The 16,115-nt window shown below is 40.7% G+C and overlaps 1 protein-coding gene across 3 annotated transcripts in view; it reads right to left on the bottom strand.

The window, feature by feature from the left end:
- GLI3 (GLI family zinc finger 3) overlaps window positions 1–16,115 on the bottom strand; it is a 276,529-nt gene that overhangs the window by 183,739 nt on the left and 76,675 nt on the right. For all 3 annotated transcript variants that reach the window (XM_063708513.1, XM_063708512.1, XM_055347697.2), the window contains one exon: window positions 3,170–3,412. In XM_063708513.1, the coding sequence (XP_063564583.1) occupies window positions 3,170–3,412 (243 nt within the window). The remainder of the gene's footprint in view (window positions 1–3,169; window positions 3,413–16,115) is intronic.

The following is a 16,115-nucleotide window of genomic DNA, read 5'->3' as shown; positions in this document are numbered from 1 at the left end:
AAAAGAGGGTATTTCTTCATACACTAAAAAATTCATGGAAAATTTATCACCTTCAGTTCACATCAATCATTAGCTTTGCCTGGATAATTAAATCCATGTGAGCAGATAGATTTTATTATAAAGTATCTCAAAAAATATTTGTGATACTGGTAGGAGATTAAGTAATCCAACAGAGTTCTAAAGAAAAAGTAAAGTCATATCCCATGTGACGCTGAGGCTTAGTTTAGGATGTCTTTAAATATTCAATATGAATAAATAATACTATATCTTTTATGTTCCTGCATGTATTAAAGTTTGCATTTGTTACATAAAACACTTTCTGCTAAGAATTTAAAATGTTAACACTTCTCAAACTCATTTAAAATCTTTACAATTTCTTCACTTACAAAACAGAAAAAAGTTATAGTCGATCTACTGAGGTTGACTGAGAAAAGATTATGTTCAGAAGGCCACAGTGCACAGCTCTAACCACACCACAGTTACAGGTTTGCAGTTTGCTCAATTCTTAATCTGTGTTATAGAAGAAACTGGTCTCAGGCAAGCAGGTGACCAGGTCTGGCAAGAAAGAAAGAAAAAAAAAAAACAGTCTACACTGAATCAAATACAAGTGCAACCCTCACAAACATGACTTAGAGAGTCAACTTATCACATATTGATGATGATGATGATGATGAGGATGATGATGTAGAAGAGAAGGAAAAAAAAGAGGAGGAGAAGGAGGAAGGGAAAGCAGAGAAGAACTACCTTAATACTTTTGAGGCACTTACCATGTGCCAGAGATTTTAGTTAATACTTTATTTGCATTGTCTCAATTTCCACAAGAACACCATGGAGCAGGCAGTCATATTATCACCCTATCCCACAGTGAGGAAAGGATTCCTAGAGGGATCAGCACACTTGTCAAGGTCACACAGCTAGCAAGTGACAAAGCTGGACCTTGAACCCAAATTCCCGAGTGTTGAGCCGATCTGTGCAGTCATTAGGACTTCCCATCCATATTATCTATATAATAATGTAATTTATAACCAATTTAGGGAGTACATTGGGATGGTAGGTCAAAATTGTATTTGCCATTTGGTTACAGAGAACTTATACAGTGTATAAGTTATCACATAATTTTAACACTGATTTGGACAATATTGTGGGAAAATGTAACGAATAATCCACTATGAATGCTGTAACCTCAAAACAGAGTGATGATGAATGAATTCAGATCCCCCTAAGAGCTCTCCCGTGCCCATCATTAGTTAATGGGACATTGGAGGTCCAGGAGATGGGCCCCACTTGCACCGCTGAAGGAAGACAAGGGTCCCAGGTGTAGAGAGCTCCCAGCCCCTCAGAGGACAGGAAGATTCAATGGGGGAAACCGTTAAAACAAACGAACCAAGAACAAGCTGCAAGTTGAATGGCACAGAGAGAAAGTTAACGGTTATCTGCTCACTACCGTCAGCCAAAAAAGAAGTACTCTTCAGCTGTCCTGACTAATTAAATACCTCACTAATTAGTGGGCATCTTGAAAAGACAACAAAACATAAATATGAGATGGGAAAAGTTTGTGTTCACACATAAGAACAAAAACAATGCAGGGAGCTTTGGCTAAGAGTCTAGCCTGAATTTTTCTTAAAAAGTAAGTCTACTACTGGGGTCTACAAATATAGGTAGAAAGCATGTAGGAGTCCCTCACATTTTCTGCATGGATGATGTTTAAAAGAGACTCACAAATAAAAATACAATGCAGAAAACTTAGGAATGTGCTCAGAGAAAAAGCCTACCAAGGCTATTTTAAACCTTCATTACTAAAAGGAAAGATGAATAAAATAAAACTAAGTAAACCCTGAATGAAGGAAGGAACAAGCCCAATAGCCTTCCTCCTTATTTCTGTATCTGCAGAAATAAGACGGACAAGCACTTTTGAAACAGAGAAGTTGTAACCTTTTTCAAAAGCTTAGAAGAATCCAGAAAACTACCCTCCATGCTTCTGACCACTTTTTAAAAAATGCTCTCTCCACTTAAAAAAAATAATGTGGCTTCCATCTTTTCCAACAATATAATCTGGTTGGGGGGGAGGTGGTGCGGGGTAGCGGTTGCTGAGACTTAAGGTTATGCGAGGCCCTTTGATCTGAGGAGTGAGCATTCCCCTTTGCTGCAAGCCAACTAATGAAGGGATGAAATTAGCTTTTATCCTGGGCACTTTCTTGAGCAAAAAAAATGCACTAATCAGCTGTCCTCACTAATCAGTCATCTGGCTAATGACCTTTTGCCTTAAAACACTAAAATTTCTGAATGATGTGGAAAAGGGGAAACACAAACCAGTCTCCCTCACTGGAGCTCAATGGATCATCTGGAATTGGAGCCGGGAAGGTTAAATGGCAAGTCTGAATCCTGGCAAGGTGATAAATCTGTAATCAAGAGCTGCAAGCTTTGGCACCTCAATATGAACTTCATTACTCCACAACCAAATTGTATTTTTTTTAACTAGAAACAGGTCAGAAATAAACTCAACGCTTAAACATTTTTCTTTATATTCTGCCTTTGGAGAAAACCATCCCATATATGAGTTCAGAGTCCTAGTTAATTTCTTAAACGTGATTAGTGCTGAGAAAGGAGCTTCTGATGTGTCTGGCACGCTGGTTAGAGAGGAAAATACAGCACAAAGGAAAATCTTCCATATTAAGGAATTCAGCACAGATTTGTTAAAAGAGGTTTGTTTTTACAAACCATCAAAAATGGAAATAGGCAAAATCATTAAATTAAAAAATCATTAAAAATGGGAATTGCGGCTGTTGAGCACTTCTCTTAATGCAGCCTGCTTTCATAACTTCATAACAACAAATTTTTCTCCTGCAGCATCTGTTTGGATGGAGTAACTCTAGTTCTACTTCTCAACAAAAGTCTCATGTGGATTAGTCACAAATGGACCACTCTCCTGAAGGCCGCCCCACTGAAGACTGATGTTGCTTAGAGACATAAGAAAACATCTCTCTCTAAAAAGAATGGGAAAGAAGTAGGGAAAGTAAGAAGGAAAGTGGAAAGAAAATTACACCTTTTAATAAATTATACAAGCCAAAACTTCATAAAGCGCGCGCACACACACACACACACACACACACACACACACACAGCCCTCCCCATAGCTCCTGAACAAGTGCCGACTGGCATGAGCACTTACGGTAGTGGGGCTCCATGTAACCATTCCTGGGGTCCATGGCAAACACCGTCCCACGGTACGGCACAGAGGGCTCCGCCACGTGTGGCAGGGACCCATGGATCTCTTTCTTGATCAATGAGGCCCTCTCGTCACTCGATGTTGAAGGTTCCTCACTGACTTTGCTGAGCCCCTGGACATTCTGTGGCTGCATAGTGATTGCGTTTCTTCTCTCTCTGTGATAAGTCTGTCCAGGACTTTCATCCTCTAAAGAAATAAGAAAAATGAAAGACTCTGTAAACTACTTTAAAGAGCAATTAAAAAACCATGATCAATTAGGTCTCATTCTCGATATCCCTCTCCCGGAAAAGAAGTATCTTTCTCATTCACGGCAACTTTGAAAGCTACAGGGCTGGGATGGGATCTTTGCAGACAAAATTGTTTATGAATGAGGGTTCAAAGTACACAAATACACAGGGAAGGATGAAGGGGAGCAGGAAATGAGCCTATTAAACTGAGATGTAGGGGTCGGCAAATTGGCATCACCAGCTTCTAGCTGGGTCTGCCCATGAGGTTTCTGCTCATGGGCTGGCCAACATCTTGCAGGTCCCACGTGGAACTGAAACCTTTGCCAATCTAAGACTGTGCATGTCCAGCTTCCCTTTGCCTGCCTGGGGACACGGGGCCTCCAGGGTGACACAAAGTCCTTCCAGCTACCCACTGAGGCTCTGGTTGCTCCAGGGGATGTAGGGCCTTTGCTCCTAGAGAATGACCTATTAGGAAGCTATCCAAAAGTTTATGCTGTTTTGTTGTTTTAAGTCAGATTTGTAACCCAGCAAGAGATTTGACAGAGCCAAAAATGGAACAGAAAACTCATTGGTGAAAAGGGATAAAGGTGCCAATCATGAAAACCTACAGAGCCTCTCGTGAGATACTTCCTGCTTCTGTCCATACAACAAAGCTGAGACCTAAGAGGAACACAGAGTGAGACTGAAAGTCCAGGTGTGAGATGGCTCTGAGGGTGAGGAAGGAAGGTGTGGGGGATGTTGATATGTGTCCATGCTCTGATGGGTCCATACATTTCTTCAAACATGTAAGCAACAGCTTGAAGAAATTCCATATACAGCAGGTATTCCAGTTTCCTAATACTTCAGTTCCCTTCGATCAGTAAGAACTTTCCATTTCTCCACTATGGTTCTCTGCAAATGTGATTGGATGACCTTTCCATAATAGTAGATCAAAGAACCCATGCATAAAATTAAATCACACTGCCTATGTGAACCCACAACAAGTGGACCAATTCATCTCTTTGAATCATACATGAACTCTAAACTACATGCTCCTAAACAAGTTCCACATTTAATCAACAGACTGTGCTCTGGCAGATAAGTGCTGATGGAAAGAAAGCTGCTGTCCAGGTACCACTTAGACATCTAATGTAAAAACCGTTTCCTATTCCTATCTTAAAAAAAAAACTGTATTTGAGTATAAATAATAATATTGTTGTGCATTTTAGATAAATAGATCTTGAGCACATCTTATTCTCATATACAAATTTATCTTCAAAATAATCCATAAAGCAGATATGATTAACTAAGGGCTCCCCCAATAAACAGAAGAATAATGCTTTAGCAGTTTCATAACTTTGTTCAAATTCAGAAGAAAGTAGAACTGTAAACACAGACTTGCATAAAAATACAAACCGAAAATAACAAATACTATTTATGTTGACTCAGGACTTGAACTACCTAAAGCCAGCAGCAAGTTTAGTCTTTCTGCCTATGTGTAGGACTTGAAAACTAAGCAATATATTCCTTACCTTAGCAAATGACTTGCAGAACAGAAAAGACAATGAGGTATATTTTGGTCTTTACAGAGAATTTGCTGACTACTACAAGGTAACTGTGAAATATTATTTTAATATTGTTTTGTGCAGATCCTCATCCCAAACTTTATAATTAAGGGGTAAATTATATGTTTAATCTATCAAGTAAAAACAAAAACAAAAAAAATCCTGTAATCCCACATGTTTACATTGATCTCTATGAAAGCAATTCATACCATGCTCCTTGTAATTTTAAAACAAACTACAAAAGATAAAATACATTTTAATTTTCCCCTCTAACTAATATTTTTAGGCAGTAGGTCACCCTTGTACTTCATTAGCAGAAAATTCACAGTCTATAGAATAAGAATTTTGCAGTTACGTAAAAGCAAAAGGGTGTCAAAAACACTAAAACTTATGTCAGTTTTATAAAAATTCCTATAACCTACAAATGGCCCAAGTCATATTTTCCACTAATTTGTGCTCTGTATAAAGCCTTTATTTCAAACTTAAATCTGAAATGAACTTCTAGCACTGACGTGCAAATTCTGTAGAAAGGGACCTTCATTTGGAGGCCAGAAAATCCTTCCTCAGGGGGGCTCTGACACATAATTAGCATTCTCTGGGAAAGATGAATAACCAAACTCGGCTAACCTGTTCCAGGTTTAAAACAGGATTTCCTTGACTTAATTGTCCTAGAATAAATTAACTTTTCTTCTCTTAAAACGGCATCCCTATAATAAACCCTGTCTTAAAAACTACATGTTTATGATGAGCATTTGAATCCAACCTCACAAATAACTGAATAATGAATGGGTTATGGTCTGGCCAGAGACTCTTCCCACCATTCCCCCAACCTCTTGAGAGAATAAACTCAGAAGGGTAATCGGGGCGGCAGAGTGGTGAGGGTGAGTGGAAATGAGGGTACCTTTTAGCTCAATGATTTTCTTAATGAGAGTTCACCCAACAAAAGTAAATATTAAGGTTATAACAAGAAGTAACCGAAGTGCACATTTTTAATACGGAAAAAATTAAATTAAAATTACTATTCCCTTAGTAAAGTTAAATGCAGGCAGGAATTTTTTTTACGTGAAAACTTCCATCAGGAAACTTGCTTTTACAATAGTCAGTGCTACCCTAATTTTACCCAACCACACCTCCCCGCCCCAAAAGGAAGACTCCAGCAGACAAATACTTCATGAAGTTTACCTCCTGTACCAAGTTGCTTTTGACGGGCATTCATATGAAAACCTGATAGTATACACACTCCACAATACAAACAGCTACGAGGCTTGAAAGCACTCTGTATACAGTGAAAGGGACACTTTCCAAGCAATATTCCTGCCTGCTCTTATAAATTTAGCAACCACTTCAGCAAGCCAAAAGACGAAAGCTGTCTAATCTTGTTCAGTTGAGCCGAGTTGTTCAATAAAGTTTGAGAGTCAGTGCAGACAGGCTACGCCAGGCCAAATTATTGACAGAAACACACTGTCCACCATGGCAACAGGCAGAAGTCTGCTGCAAAAATGTAAGCAAACAGCCCACTGCTCCAAGAGCATCTGCCAATGGACTTTTAACAGCCAAACACAAGGCAACTGTTCCCGCTTCTCTATGTTTAACAGCTGCAAGCTCGGGGGTCAAACCGAAACATGCAATTCACTGAAATCTTTCAGGAAAAAATGACTTTAAATACTGTCATCATAATCCCACTTTGTACCTCCTTCTTTTTTCATATCTATGCTCAAGTGGAAGTTAACAAATCCCTGCCCCCAGAGAGCTGCCCAAAGCATCACGTTTTAGAAACTGTCCCAGAATTTCCAAACTCATCCAAAAGCAAGTGACATCAAGTCAGATACTCTTGGTGCTAGAAACTCAGAAAAAAAAAAAAGTGGGGTCCTTGCAAGCAGTGCTTAGGATGTTTGCAATAAAAGTCTGGAGAAGGTAATCACGTTGCTGCATGAAGCAGGACTCGAACACGCACTTGTGGGCGCTTGCAGACAGACATCTATCCAATTTCTCATGGTAACCGAGGGAAGAGGTTTCGAGTTTTTTTGTTTTGTTTTGTTATGTTTTTTTTCTGTCCATGACTTGAAAGAAAAGTTTCAGGTGATTCCTTCAAGATAAAAACAAAACTCTGCCAGGCATCACTAACTAAGGACACCTCCTGTCACCTAAAAAAATTAGCTGATTAGGAGCTCACAGTACATGTGTTCACCCCCTTTTCCCACTTAACATCGATTTTCCCTTAAAACCCATTTTAATACCCACTACTCCTCTCTTGTCCCAAGACCTAGAAGATGCGGAGTATAAGAGAACAGACAATACTTACAACACAGTCCCCAGGCTCTGGCTAGCTACTTTGCGCCAACTTCTCTTGGTGAGCTCTCTCTAGCTGCGCAGACCCTCTAGGAACATTCTCGGTGTCTCTCTGCCTCCCTCTCCCTCTCCCTCTCCCTCTCCCAGGCAATGCTGCTCCCATTAGAGGAATTAAAAGTGGTTGGAGCCATGCTAAATTTAACAAGCTCATTAGTATTCTTTCTGAGTGCTTCCGAGTGAACTCTCCCTATTCAAGCCTCTCTCTCCAGCAGAAGGGTCAGGCGGCTAATCATTAAATCAAACTAATGTCACCCTATCACAATCAGCCTGAGAGAAGGAGGGTTTATTATTTCAGTTTATGCTAAATAAACGGTTTTACAAATGGTCCCCAAGCAAGGTCAACAGCAGCTTCAATTACAAGACAAACTTAACAAGAGTTGCTATAAACCAAGTACTCTGTATTGACTTAAGAACAGGCTCCGCTCCACATATTGCCACTAGCAGGATTGTACAGGAATGCATATTGTAAAATAAAGGAAGGGGTGAGCTTTTTTCTTTGCCAGAATTTGCGAGTGCACAGCGACTCCTCATTCACCTCTCTCCAACCAGCTAGCCGCTCAGCTCAATTCACCCCACACAAAGGCTGGAGCCTAGACCTCAATGGACCGAGTGAAACATGTTCAAAACTAGGCTCTCTATTGTGACTGAATTTCTTAACATCTTTTCAAAAAGCGGAGAATGCCTTGAGGCTAAAGGAAGAAACAGGCTAATGGTGAATTGGGAATTCTGAGCAAATTTCAGAGCCCTTTCCTCCTAGCTTTTGAGGTTGAAAGCAAGCTCTTTCCTTTCAAGTTTCAAAGTCCTTTTTCCTCCCGCAGTGTCACAGAAGGATTTGAAAAGAAGGTAATTGTGCTCGCAGTCTCCCTGATCAGAGCTTACGTCCTATTTCTGGTATTTCGGAATACTTCTTGCAATAATAGTGCATATAGCTCAATCCCTTAACCGGCCTGCACTCTGCAATTGCTCATTAAATGAACAATTGCGGGTATAAAATGCCTTTTATGTTCAAGGTCTGGATATAAGATAAGCATTCTAGGACTCTAAATTTGGTTTACTAAGGAAACTCTCCATCATTAAATTACAAAACTGAAGTCAGAATATCAGGCTTTCCCAGAAAAGTGGCACTCAGGTTGCAGCCAGCCAAAATGAAGGGAGGATGGGGCGGGCAGGGAGGAGGCAACAAAATGTTAAGGGGGGGTGGGGGGAAAGACCGGAGGATACTCAGATTTCTAGCCAAATGAGATTCTAACAAGAAAATACTATTTCCATATTTAAGGTCTGAGTTTGTGAAACCTTGGAACTTCTATATTGAATGATATAATAAAGTCATGTTCAAATGAATTAAAATACAGGACTGAAGCTCCATAAATATGTTGTTGACTAATCTGGACCCCTCACAAGCAAACATCTTCCCCATCCTTAAGAAAAGAAATAACCCTTTCCCATCATTATTTACATCATCTCATGTGATCCTCACAGCAACCCAATGATGGCGGTAGGACAAGGTATTAGGCCCAGTTCAGAAACTAGCCGTCATGTCCCAGGTGAGTAAGTGATGCAAAGAAAATTCCCAGTATGCTTTACTGAATCCACACATCCCTGTCCCCTGTTAACACGACAAGAGCTCTGTTCCTGGGTAGGCTTTTGGAATGATACCTGGATATGTGCCCCAACATCCACTACTACCACCAGTAAAAAGAAAAAAAAAAAAGAAAAGGAATGGCATTGCTATGCACAGAAAATTTCAAAACTGAGACACTCTCCCATTAAGTTTTTGACAACATAAATCCACTCCTGGGAAACACCGACAGAAGCCCAAATGACAAATCTATGGGGAGACACTGGACCCACGTGGAGGACCCACACAGGTGCAATCCTCCCCTTCCAAGCGCAAAGATACACACAGGCCCCACTCAGCGCTGCACACCCTCTCCACCGCACTCCAGGACTCGGCCAGGGGCTTTGTGTGTTCCAGGCATTTTTAATGTGTCTCCAGAAGCTTGGGGCCCCACCCTCCTGTCCTGAACAAGACACAGAGCATCATCATCTCTCCTTTCCTCCCAGGAAATTGCTTCGCTGTGTTTGCAAAGAGCATTATTTCATTTTTTTCCTATTATTCATGTGTTGCATCTTATCAGCTTTTATTTCTTTGGTTATTTACATGTTGATGCTCTTTGAATAAAAACCAATGGAATCCAAGTCCTCGCTCCCTGTTTCAGAATTCTCCCCAAGACTGACCAAAGAGAGATCAGAAATGAAAAAGAGAAGAGGCTAAGTATATTCAAAAGCATTGCAGAATTACACTAGGAAGAGGGAATAAAGTTCCTGTAGTTTTAAAAAGCAGAATATTTCCTCTTTCCATCTAGATTGCAGTTCTGCCAAAGCCAGGGGCTGCTCCCTAGAATGTCTAGAGCTTGGCTTCCAAAGGGCGTGAGCAAACAATGCCTACTCTAAGAACATTTCCAATACCCTCGGGGTCAGACTTTGCCCTTGTGCAGCTACACATACATCTCCCATTGACAATGACGGATGACAGAGGGAGGGGCCCAGATGGATCAGGAGAAAGCACTCAGCTTCGTCTGCAACCTTTAAACTGCACTGCCAGGCCTGCAACATGAGAGGGCTGCAGCAGAATTTGAAGCCTTGGGGAAATTCAAGTGACAACTCTCCCTCAAAGATTATGGGATTGCTCTCTCTTCCTACTTTCACCAACCAGGAGGTCCCAGGGTGAAAGGAGAGAAAGTAGAAAATGCTCTCCATCAGGCCAAGTGTGGTGGATCACACCTGTAATCCCAGCACTTTGGGAGGCCGAGGTGGGCGGATAACCCGAAGTCAGGAGTTCAAGACCAGCCTGACCAACATGGAGAAACCCTATCTCTACTAAAAATACAAAATTAGCCGGGCGTGGTGGCGCATGCCTGTAATCCCAGCTACTCAGGAGTCTGAGGAAGGAGAATCGCTTGAACCCAGGAGGCGGAGGTTGCAGTGAGCCAAGATCACGCCATTGCACTCCAGCCTGGACAACAAGAGTGAAACTCAGTCTTCAAAAAAAAAAAAAAAAAGAAAAAGAAAAAGAAAATGCTCTCCATCAGAGCCATAGAGTAGCTTAATTGTTTTCATATTTCTACTGTTCTTTTTACCAAAGTATAAAACATAATCTAGACTGACCAATATCCCAATGACTTCCACTGGAAACCATTTGCTCCAAAGAGCAGCAGGTTAGAGCTCAAACCAAGGCAAAATTCTCACCTCACTCCCCAACTGCTCAGTTTACAGAGCTCCATTCAACTTCAAAAGAGGTCCCTGGGATAGAAGGGAGTGGGCAGAGAGAGCAAGATGAGAATTCAGATAAACGAAAATGTAAAACCTGAAACGGCTGTTCCCCTCACTGCAGCAGAAAGCTTTGATGGCATGCAGAGCAAGCTGTCTCCTGTATTTTTTTTTTAAAAAGATAATGACAATGATGAGCAGATAACACTATCAGCTTGTCTGAAGCTTCAGCAAGCATGCCCTGTAGCCCATAGGGTTTCCATACATTTTCCTGTGCCCCTGAACCCTCACAAATAAGAGGTCTGCAGCCCCATCTCTACCCCTGGGAGGATGCTTCTGAACATTGATGACGAGGTCAGCGAAGATTGCTGTGACCTGGTTGAACACTGCCCTGAACAGGCACTTAAGTGCAAGCACAAACCCAAGGGTACTAACCATCTTTCAAAGCTCCCTACAGAAAGACTTGCCAAATCCAGCATGCACTTGGGAACAGGAAAATATAAACAAAACAGTACCCTTGAGGGCCCCAGCGGGTTCGCCTTTAAAAGGGAGGAGGAGATCTACCTTATTTTTCAAGCACTTGCCAAGACTCTTTCTTGAATTAAGAATTCTAAAACAATGTCATGGAGCTTCCTCTATTAGTCTGCTATTAGTTGCCAGTCGCTGCTTACACAGAGTGAGTTAATTAGTGGCATCAAAGGCAGTACAATAAATTCCCAGGAGGGTCAAAAATTTTGCCTTCTGCTTGGTAGCACATTTATGACTATCTCTCTCTGTGAGTCACAGTCTCATGAGCATTTAGGTATTCGAGATTTCTTTGAGAATTCAGTTTTAGTCTTTGACAAGCAAAGAATGAAGAGTCTCTCTTTCTTACTTTGCACATACAGACCTGAGCAGTTAAGATTCCATAACGAGATCCACGGCCAACAGTTAAGCAGAAACAATGACAGGCCTGTTCAGAAGGCCAGTGTGTCCAGGTTGCTGCCACCTGGCTGCATCCTCCGATGGGAATGATCCTATCACTCTGGAGATCTAGCCCAGCCCCTGTGTGGCCAGAGGACTTACAGCTTGGTTTTCCTTTAAAGGCACGAAGGAATAAACCTCTGTGTGCAGCAGCTTCTTCCTTTGGCAGTGCTTTCAGATGCTGGTTCCCAGGTCCACACCCTCCTCCCATCACCAGCAAAGTTCTATTTCCTAACCTTTCTAACATTTTTCCAAACTGCAGAAGTGAACACAAACTTAATGGGTTGCATCTGGTGTGTTTATGTTGCATGTTTTTGTTTTTAGAAGATCACGGAATGAGAAAACCTGAGCATATGGTGGTATTATATTTTTAATAACATTTTAGAGACCATGCTTATGCCCTTGCAGGAATCAGGCGCTCCTGGAGAGTGCATTTAAATATCACGATAATACCATTATTGTACCAAAAGGAGCTAGAGGCCACATGACCCCCATGAGGGACAGACAGCAAGGCTCACCTACACTCAATCACCCTCTGGGCAAAGGCCAGGTGCTGCCTGGGTCAGGTTTCTGCAATAGAAACCCCCTCTAGCTATGGCCCACTGACCTCAGCTATGAAATGTGCATTTGAGAAACCCAAATGAAAATACCACCTTTTGATTCTTCATAATTGTATCTAAGCAGCCTGCTTCTAGTGAGTTAGCCACAAAAGTCTGTAACTTTATAAAATCTCAGATAATGGCTCAGGTACTGCCTATGAGGGAGGACAGAAAGGCCACAAAACGTCACCTCTCACAAAGCACACCTTCATGGCCACAGACATGACGCTAGCTGCTCTCCTTCCTCACGCCACAGCCCCAGGAGCTCACTCACTTAGCCACCAGGCTGCCATGTCTCTAAATTGTTTAAGGATTCGAATTTTTGGACGAAAGGAAGGTGGGAGGAAGAGAAATATATAATTATTTCTATACAAAATTTCTAAACAAAAAGAAAAATGTCAAGGAAATGCACCAATTAGCATAAAAATATTTGTATGGATTTTTAACTTATATTTCTCAATCATTTTAGAGTACAGAAAAAGCTGATTTGTTTGTCTTTTATTTTTAATTCTATGTATGACCTTTACTATAATTATCTAAAGAAGTTCAAATTAAGTACATACAAATTGAAAAATTATCCCACAAGTTTATCTGTTGAAGCCTTGCTTTAAACTATTTATTCCACCCCTTGAAACAATAGAACATAGCTAAGATACAGGAGGCTAGGTGTGCACATATTAATAACACCTCCCGCTGGCATAGGACTTTAAAAGATTTTGATAAATTAGCCTATGTAAAATTATGTCATTTTACGTAAAATTAGCCTATGTAAATTTATATCATTTTGATAAATTAGCCTATGTAAAATTATATCATTTTAATTATCTCCTATGCATATGCAAACACCTCCCCAAAATGCCAAAAATACCCTAAGGTCCCTCCCTGAAAACTTGTTAACTCAGCTTTTACCAGCCCACTCTGGAAAGGCATAAATGGGAAATGCGTTAACAACACTAGACTATACTCTGCGCCTCACATTTATTGAGCACTTACTAAACGCCAGGCCAGTGCTATGTGCTCCATATGCGTTAATCCCACTGAATCTTCACAGACCTGTCCAGGATGCAGTATCATCAACCAGTTTATTCCGCTAAACGTCCTGAGGTTTAACAAAGATTAAGCGACTGCCTTAAAGTCACCCTTCAGGTAAGTGCCCAGCTTGGCATGACTTTCCTTTGTATTATAAATCACTATTAACCCCTAAAATGTGTCTTCTGTGAGGAGTTTTTGAGAGCATTCATTTGCTTGCCACTGTTCTATCTGTATATGTGAAGACTATTTTTTTTTGTGGGGGGATGGACTTTCGCTCTTGTTGCCCAGGCTGGAGGTCAAAGGCACAATCTTGGCTCACTACAACCTCTGCCTCCCAGGTTCAAGCCATTCTCCTGCCTCAACCTCCTGAGTAGCATGAGAGAGAGAGCCAAGCACTACACCCAGCTAATTTTTGTATTTTTAGTAGAGACAGGATTTCACAATGTTGGCCAGGCTGGTCTTGAACTCCTGACCTCAGGTGATCCACCCGCCTCGGCCTCCCAAAGTGTGGAATTACAGGCGTGATGTGAGCCACCGCGCCCAGCCGAAGACTATTTTCATTGTTAAAATTATTCTGCCTCTTCCTCTAAAGGCCATCAGGAAGAATACTACAGACTTTAATCAAATGAACTTAATTGTAAGCTTTAAGCCAGAGTCATGAATGAAATATGGTTCAGAAACTTCTTTGAATTTCTTGTTCTACTTCTGTTGTTGCTGTTGTTATTTCTGTCAAGCTCAGGCCTTGGGCACATTTAGTATCTTGCAGTGTAAATGACACCTCTCATGCTGTGGCTAAATTATCTTCTTGTCACCCTATTTCTCCCCACACCTCCCCATTTCTATAGGGTTTCCAGGTTCTGAATAGCTATTTTGCAAAAAAAATAAAAAATAAAAATAAAAATAACACTGTCTTCAGGGGGACTGTGATGAACACTTAGATGCAAGAAACAGCCTAAGTATTTGGCTTGTGCTTAACTTAACAACAGCTCCAACAGTTAGAGCCGCACATAGTTTATTGAAAGGGGCATATGTCCAAAAGTTAAAGAAGCATATGGTTTACAGAAAAAGGAAAAAAAGACTTGCACTTGGAAGCAGCTTTGCTTGGATTATTTACCAACAAATGAAAGGCCCTTCATGCTGCCCAAGAGTATAATCCCTTCCCACTGGCTGGAAAGGAATGCTAAATGAGTCAATAAAGTCAGAATCATACAACACAGAGACATTCTCCCTTCCCAACTAAAGATGATTATCGAATTATAGCAAATTTAAGAAAGTTTTCTCTTTTTTTAATCAAGAACAAAACCAGACTACTTCTTAAAATGCACTATTAGGAATTGTAACTGTTCCTAAATGTGCCAGATATATTTCCATCCATGCGATATTAAAACTAACAAGGGTCTTTTCAATTTCTTTTAATGATGGGGTATGCAATAAAAATACAGCAGTGCTTCATTTAGCCAAAGGAGCTGGAGCAAAAAAGACCTAAATAAATAAATAATAAACGCGCATGGGCCACTTACCAAAACTAAAATCATTTCATTCAACCTTTTACAGGAGGTGCATGCAGCATTTTGAAAGCAAAAATTCTCATAACACAAACCTCCACTTAAAAATCACTGCCAAGGGCTGGAACCACGGCAGGATGTTATTTCTTTTTCAATTTATTTTTTAATGTTTGGGTATTAATGGCATCAACTGCCATGTAGTATAATAAGGCAGCACAGTGTAATAAAAGGAGTTAGAAAACCTAGCTCCCAGACTTGCTCCTAGCACTTAATCGGTATGTGACCCAAGGTACATCAAAATATATCAGGTTGTCAGCTGCCTCCTCTACCAAAGGCAGATAGTAAAACTTGCCCCTCTTACTTCATAGGGTATTCTGAGGGTTAAACATAATAGCATATGAAAGAGAGCTTTATAAACTGTGGCATTTATGAAAGCTAGGTACTATCACTAACCTGATAATCTGTGTGATAATGCAAAACAGGGTGGCAAGATAATCGAGTCCTGGGCCAGGCATTGGGTTTCCAGGCCTTGGATGTCCAGGTTGAATATCCCTTATTCAAAATGCTTGAGACCAGAAGTCTTTTGGATTTCAAATTTTGTCAGATTTTGGAATATTTGCATATACATAATGAGATATCTTGGGGATGGGACCCAAGTCTAAACACAAAATTCATTTATGCTTCACATACACCTCATATCCATAGCCTTAGGGTCACGGCATACAATATTTCTAATAATTTTGTGTATGAAACAAAGTTTTGACAGCAGCCCCTCACATGAGATCAGGTGTAGAGTTTTCTACTTGTGGCATCACGTTGGTGCTCCCAAAGTTTCAGATTTGGAAGCATTTGGGATTCCAGATTTTCAGATCAGGGATGCCCAACCTATACTGCTAGAAATGTCTAATGTTAGGCAAGTCACAGAATTTCTTTGGGCTGCTGCTTCCCCTTATATAAAATGGGACATCTCCTATCAACTTCAGCCAACTTCTCATAGATGTCCTAGGAAAAAGGATGGTGCAGAAGAGAACTCTGTAACCTCTAAGGCAACAGACCAGTAGACGCCTTCACCAAGCATCATGATAGACAACTTAGGAAGGAATAACTGCTGTTTCACAACCAGAAAAAAAGCTCCAAGTTAATAATCTGTAATTAAAACTGGTCATCTCTTTTACCCACTTCTTCAACGTATCTCTGGTCAAGCCCCAAATCAACATATACTAGACAAGTATGCTTAGTTCTTCAAATATCTGTTGAAAACATCAATCCCTTCTACTTGGTTTTCTACAGTGACTTGAGACACTTGAAATTTTCCCGAGGAATACATTTTGTTTCTCCATAAACAATACTTACTAAGAAAAATCAAGCAAATTATTTTAGGGTGATTATTGACAACCTGT

This window comes from Gorilla gorilla, chromosome 6 (genome assembly GCF_029281585.2).
Source record: "Gorilla gorilla gorilla isolate KB3781 chromosome 6, NHGRI_mGorGor1-v2.1_pri, whole genome shotgun sequence".
Lineage (NCBI taxonomy): Eukaryota > Metazoa > Chordata > Mammalia > Primates > Hominidae > Gorilla > Gorilla gorilla.
The sequence above is the reverse complement of the archived record's forward strand: the minus strand, read 5'-3'. Positions and strand labels throughout refer to the sequence as shown.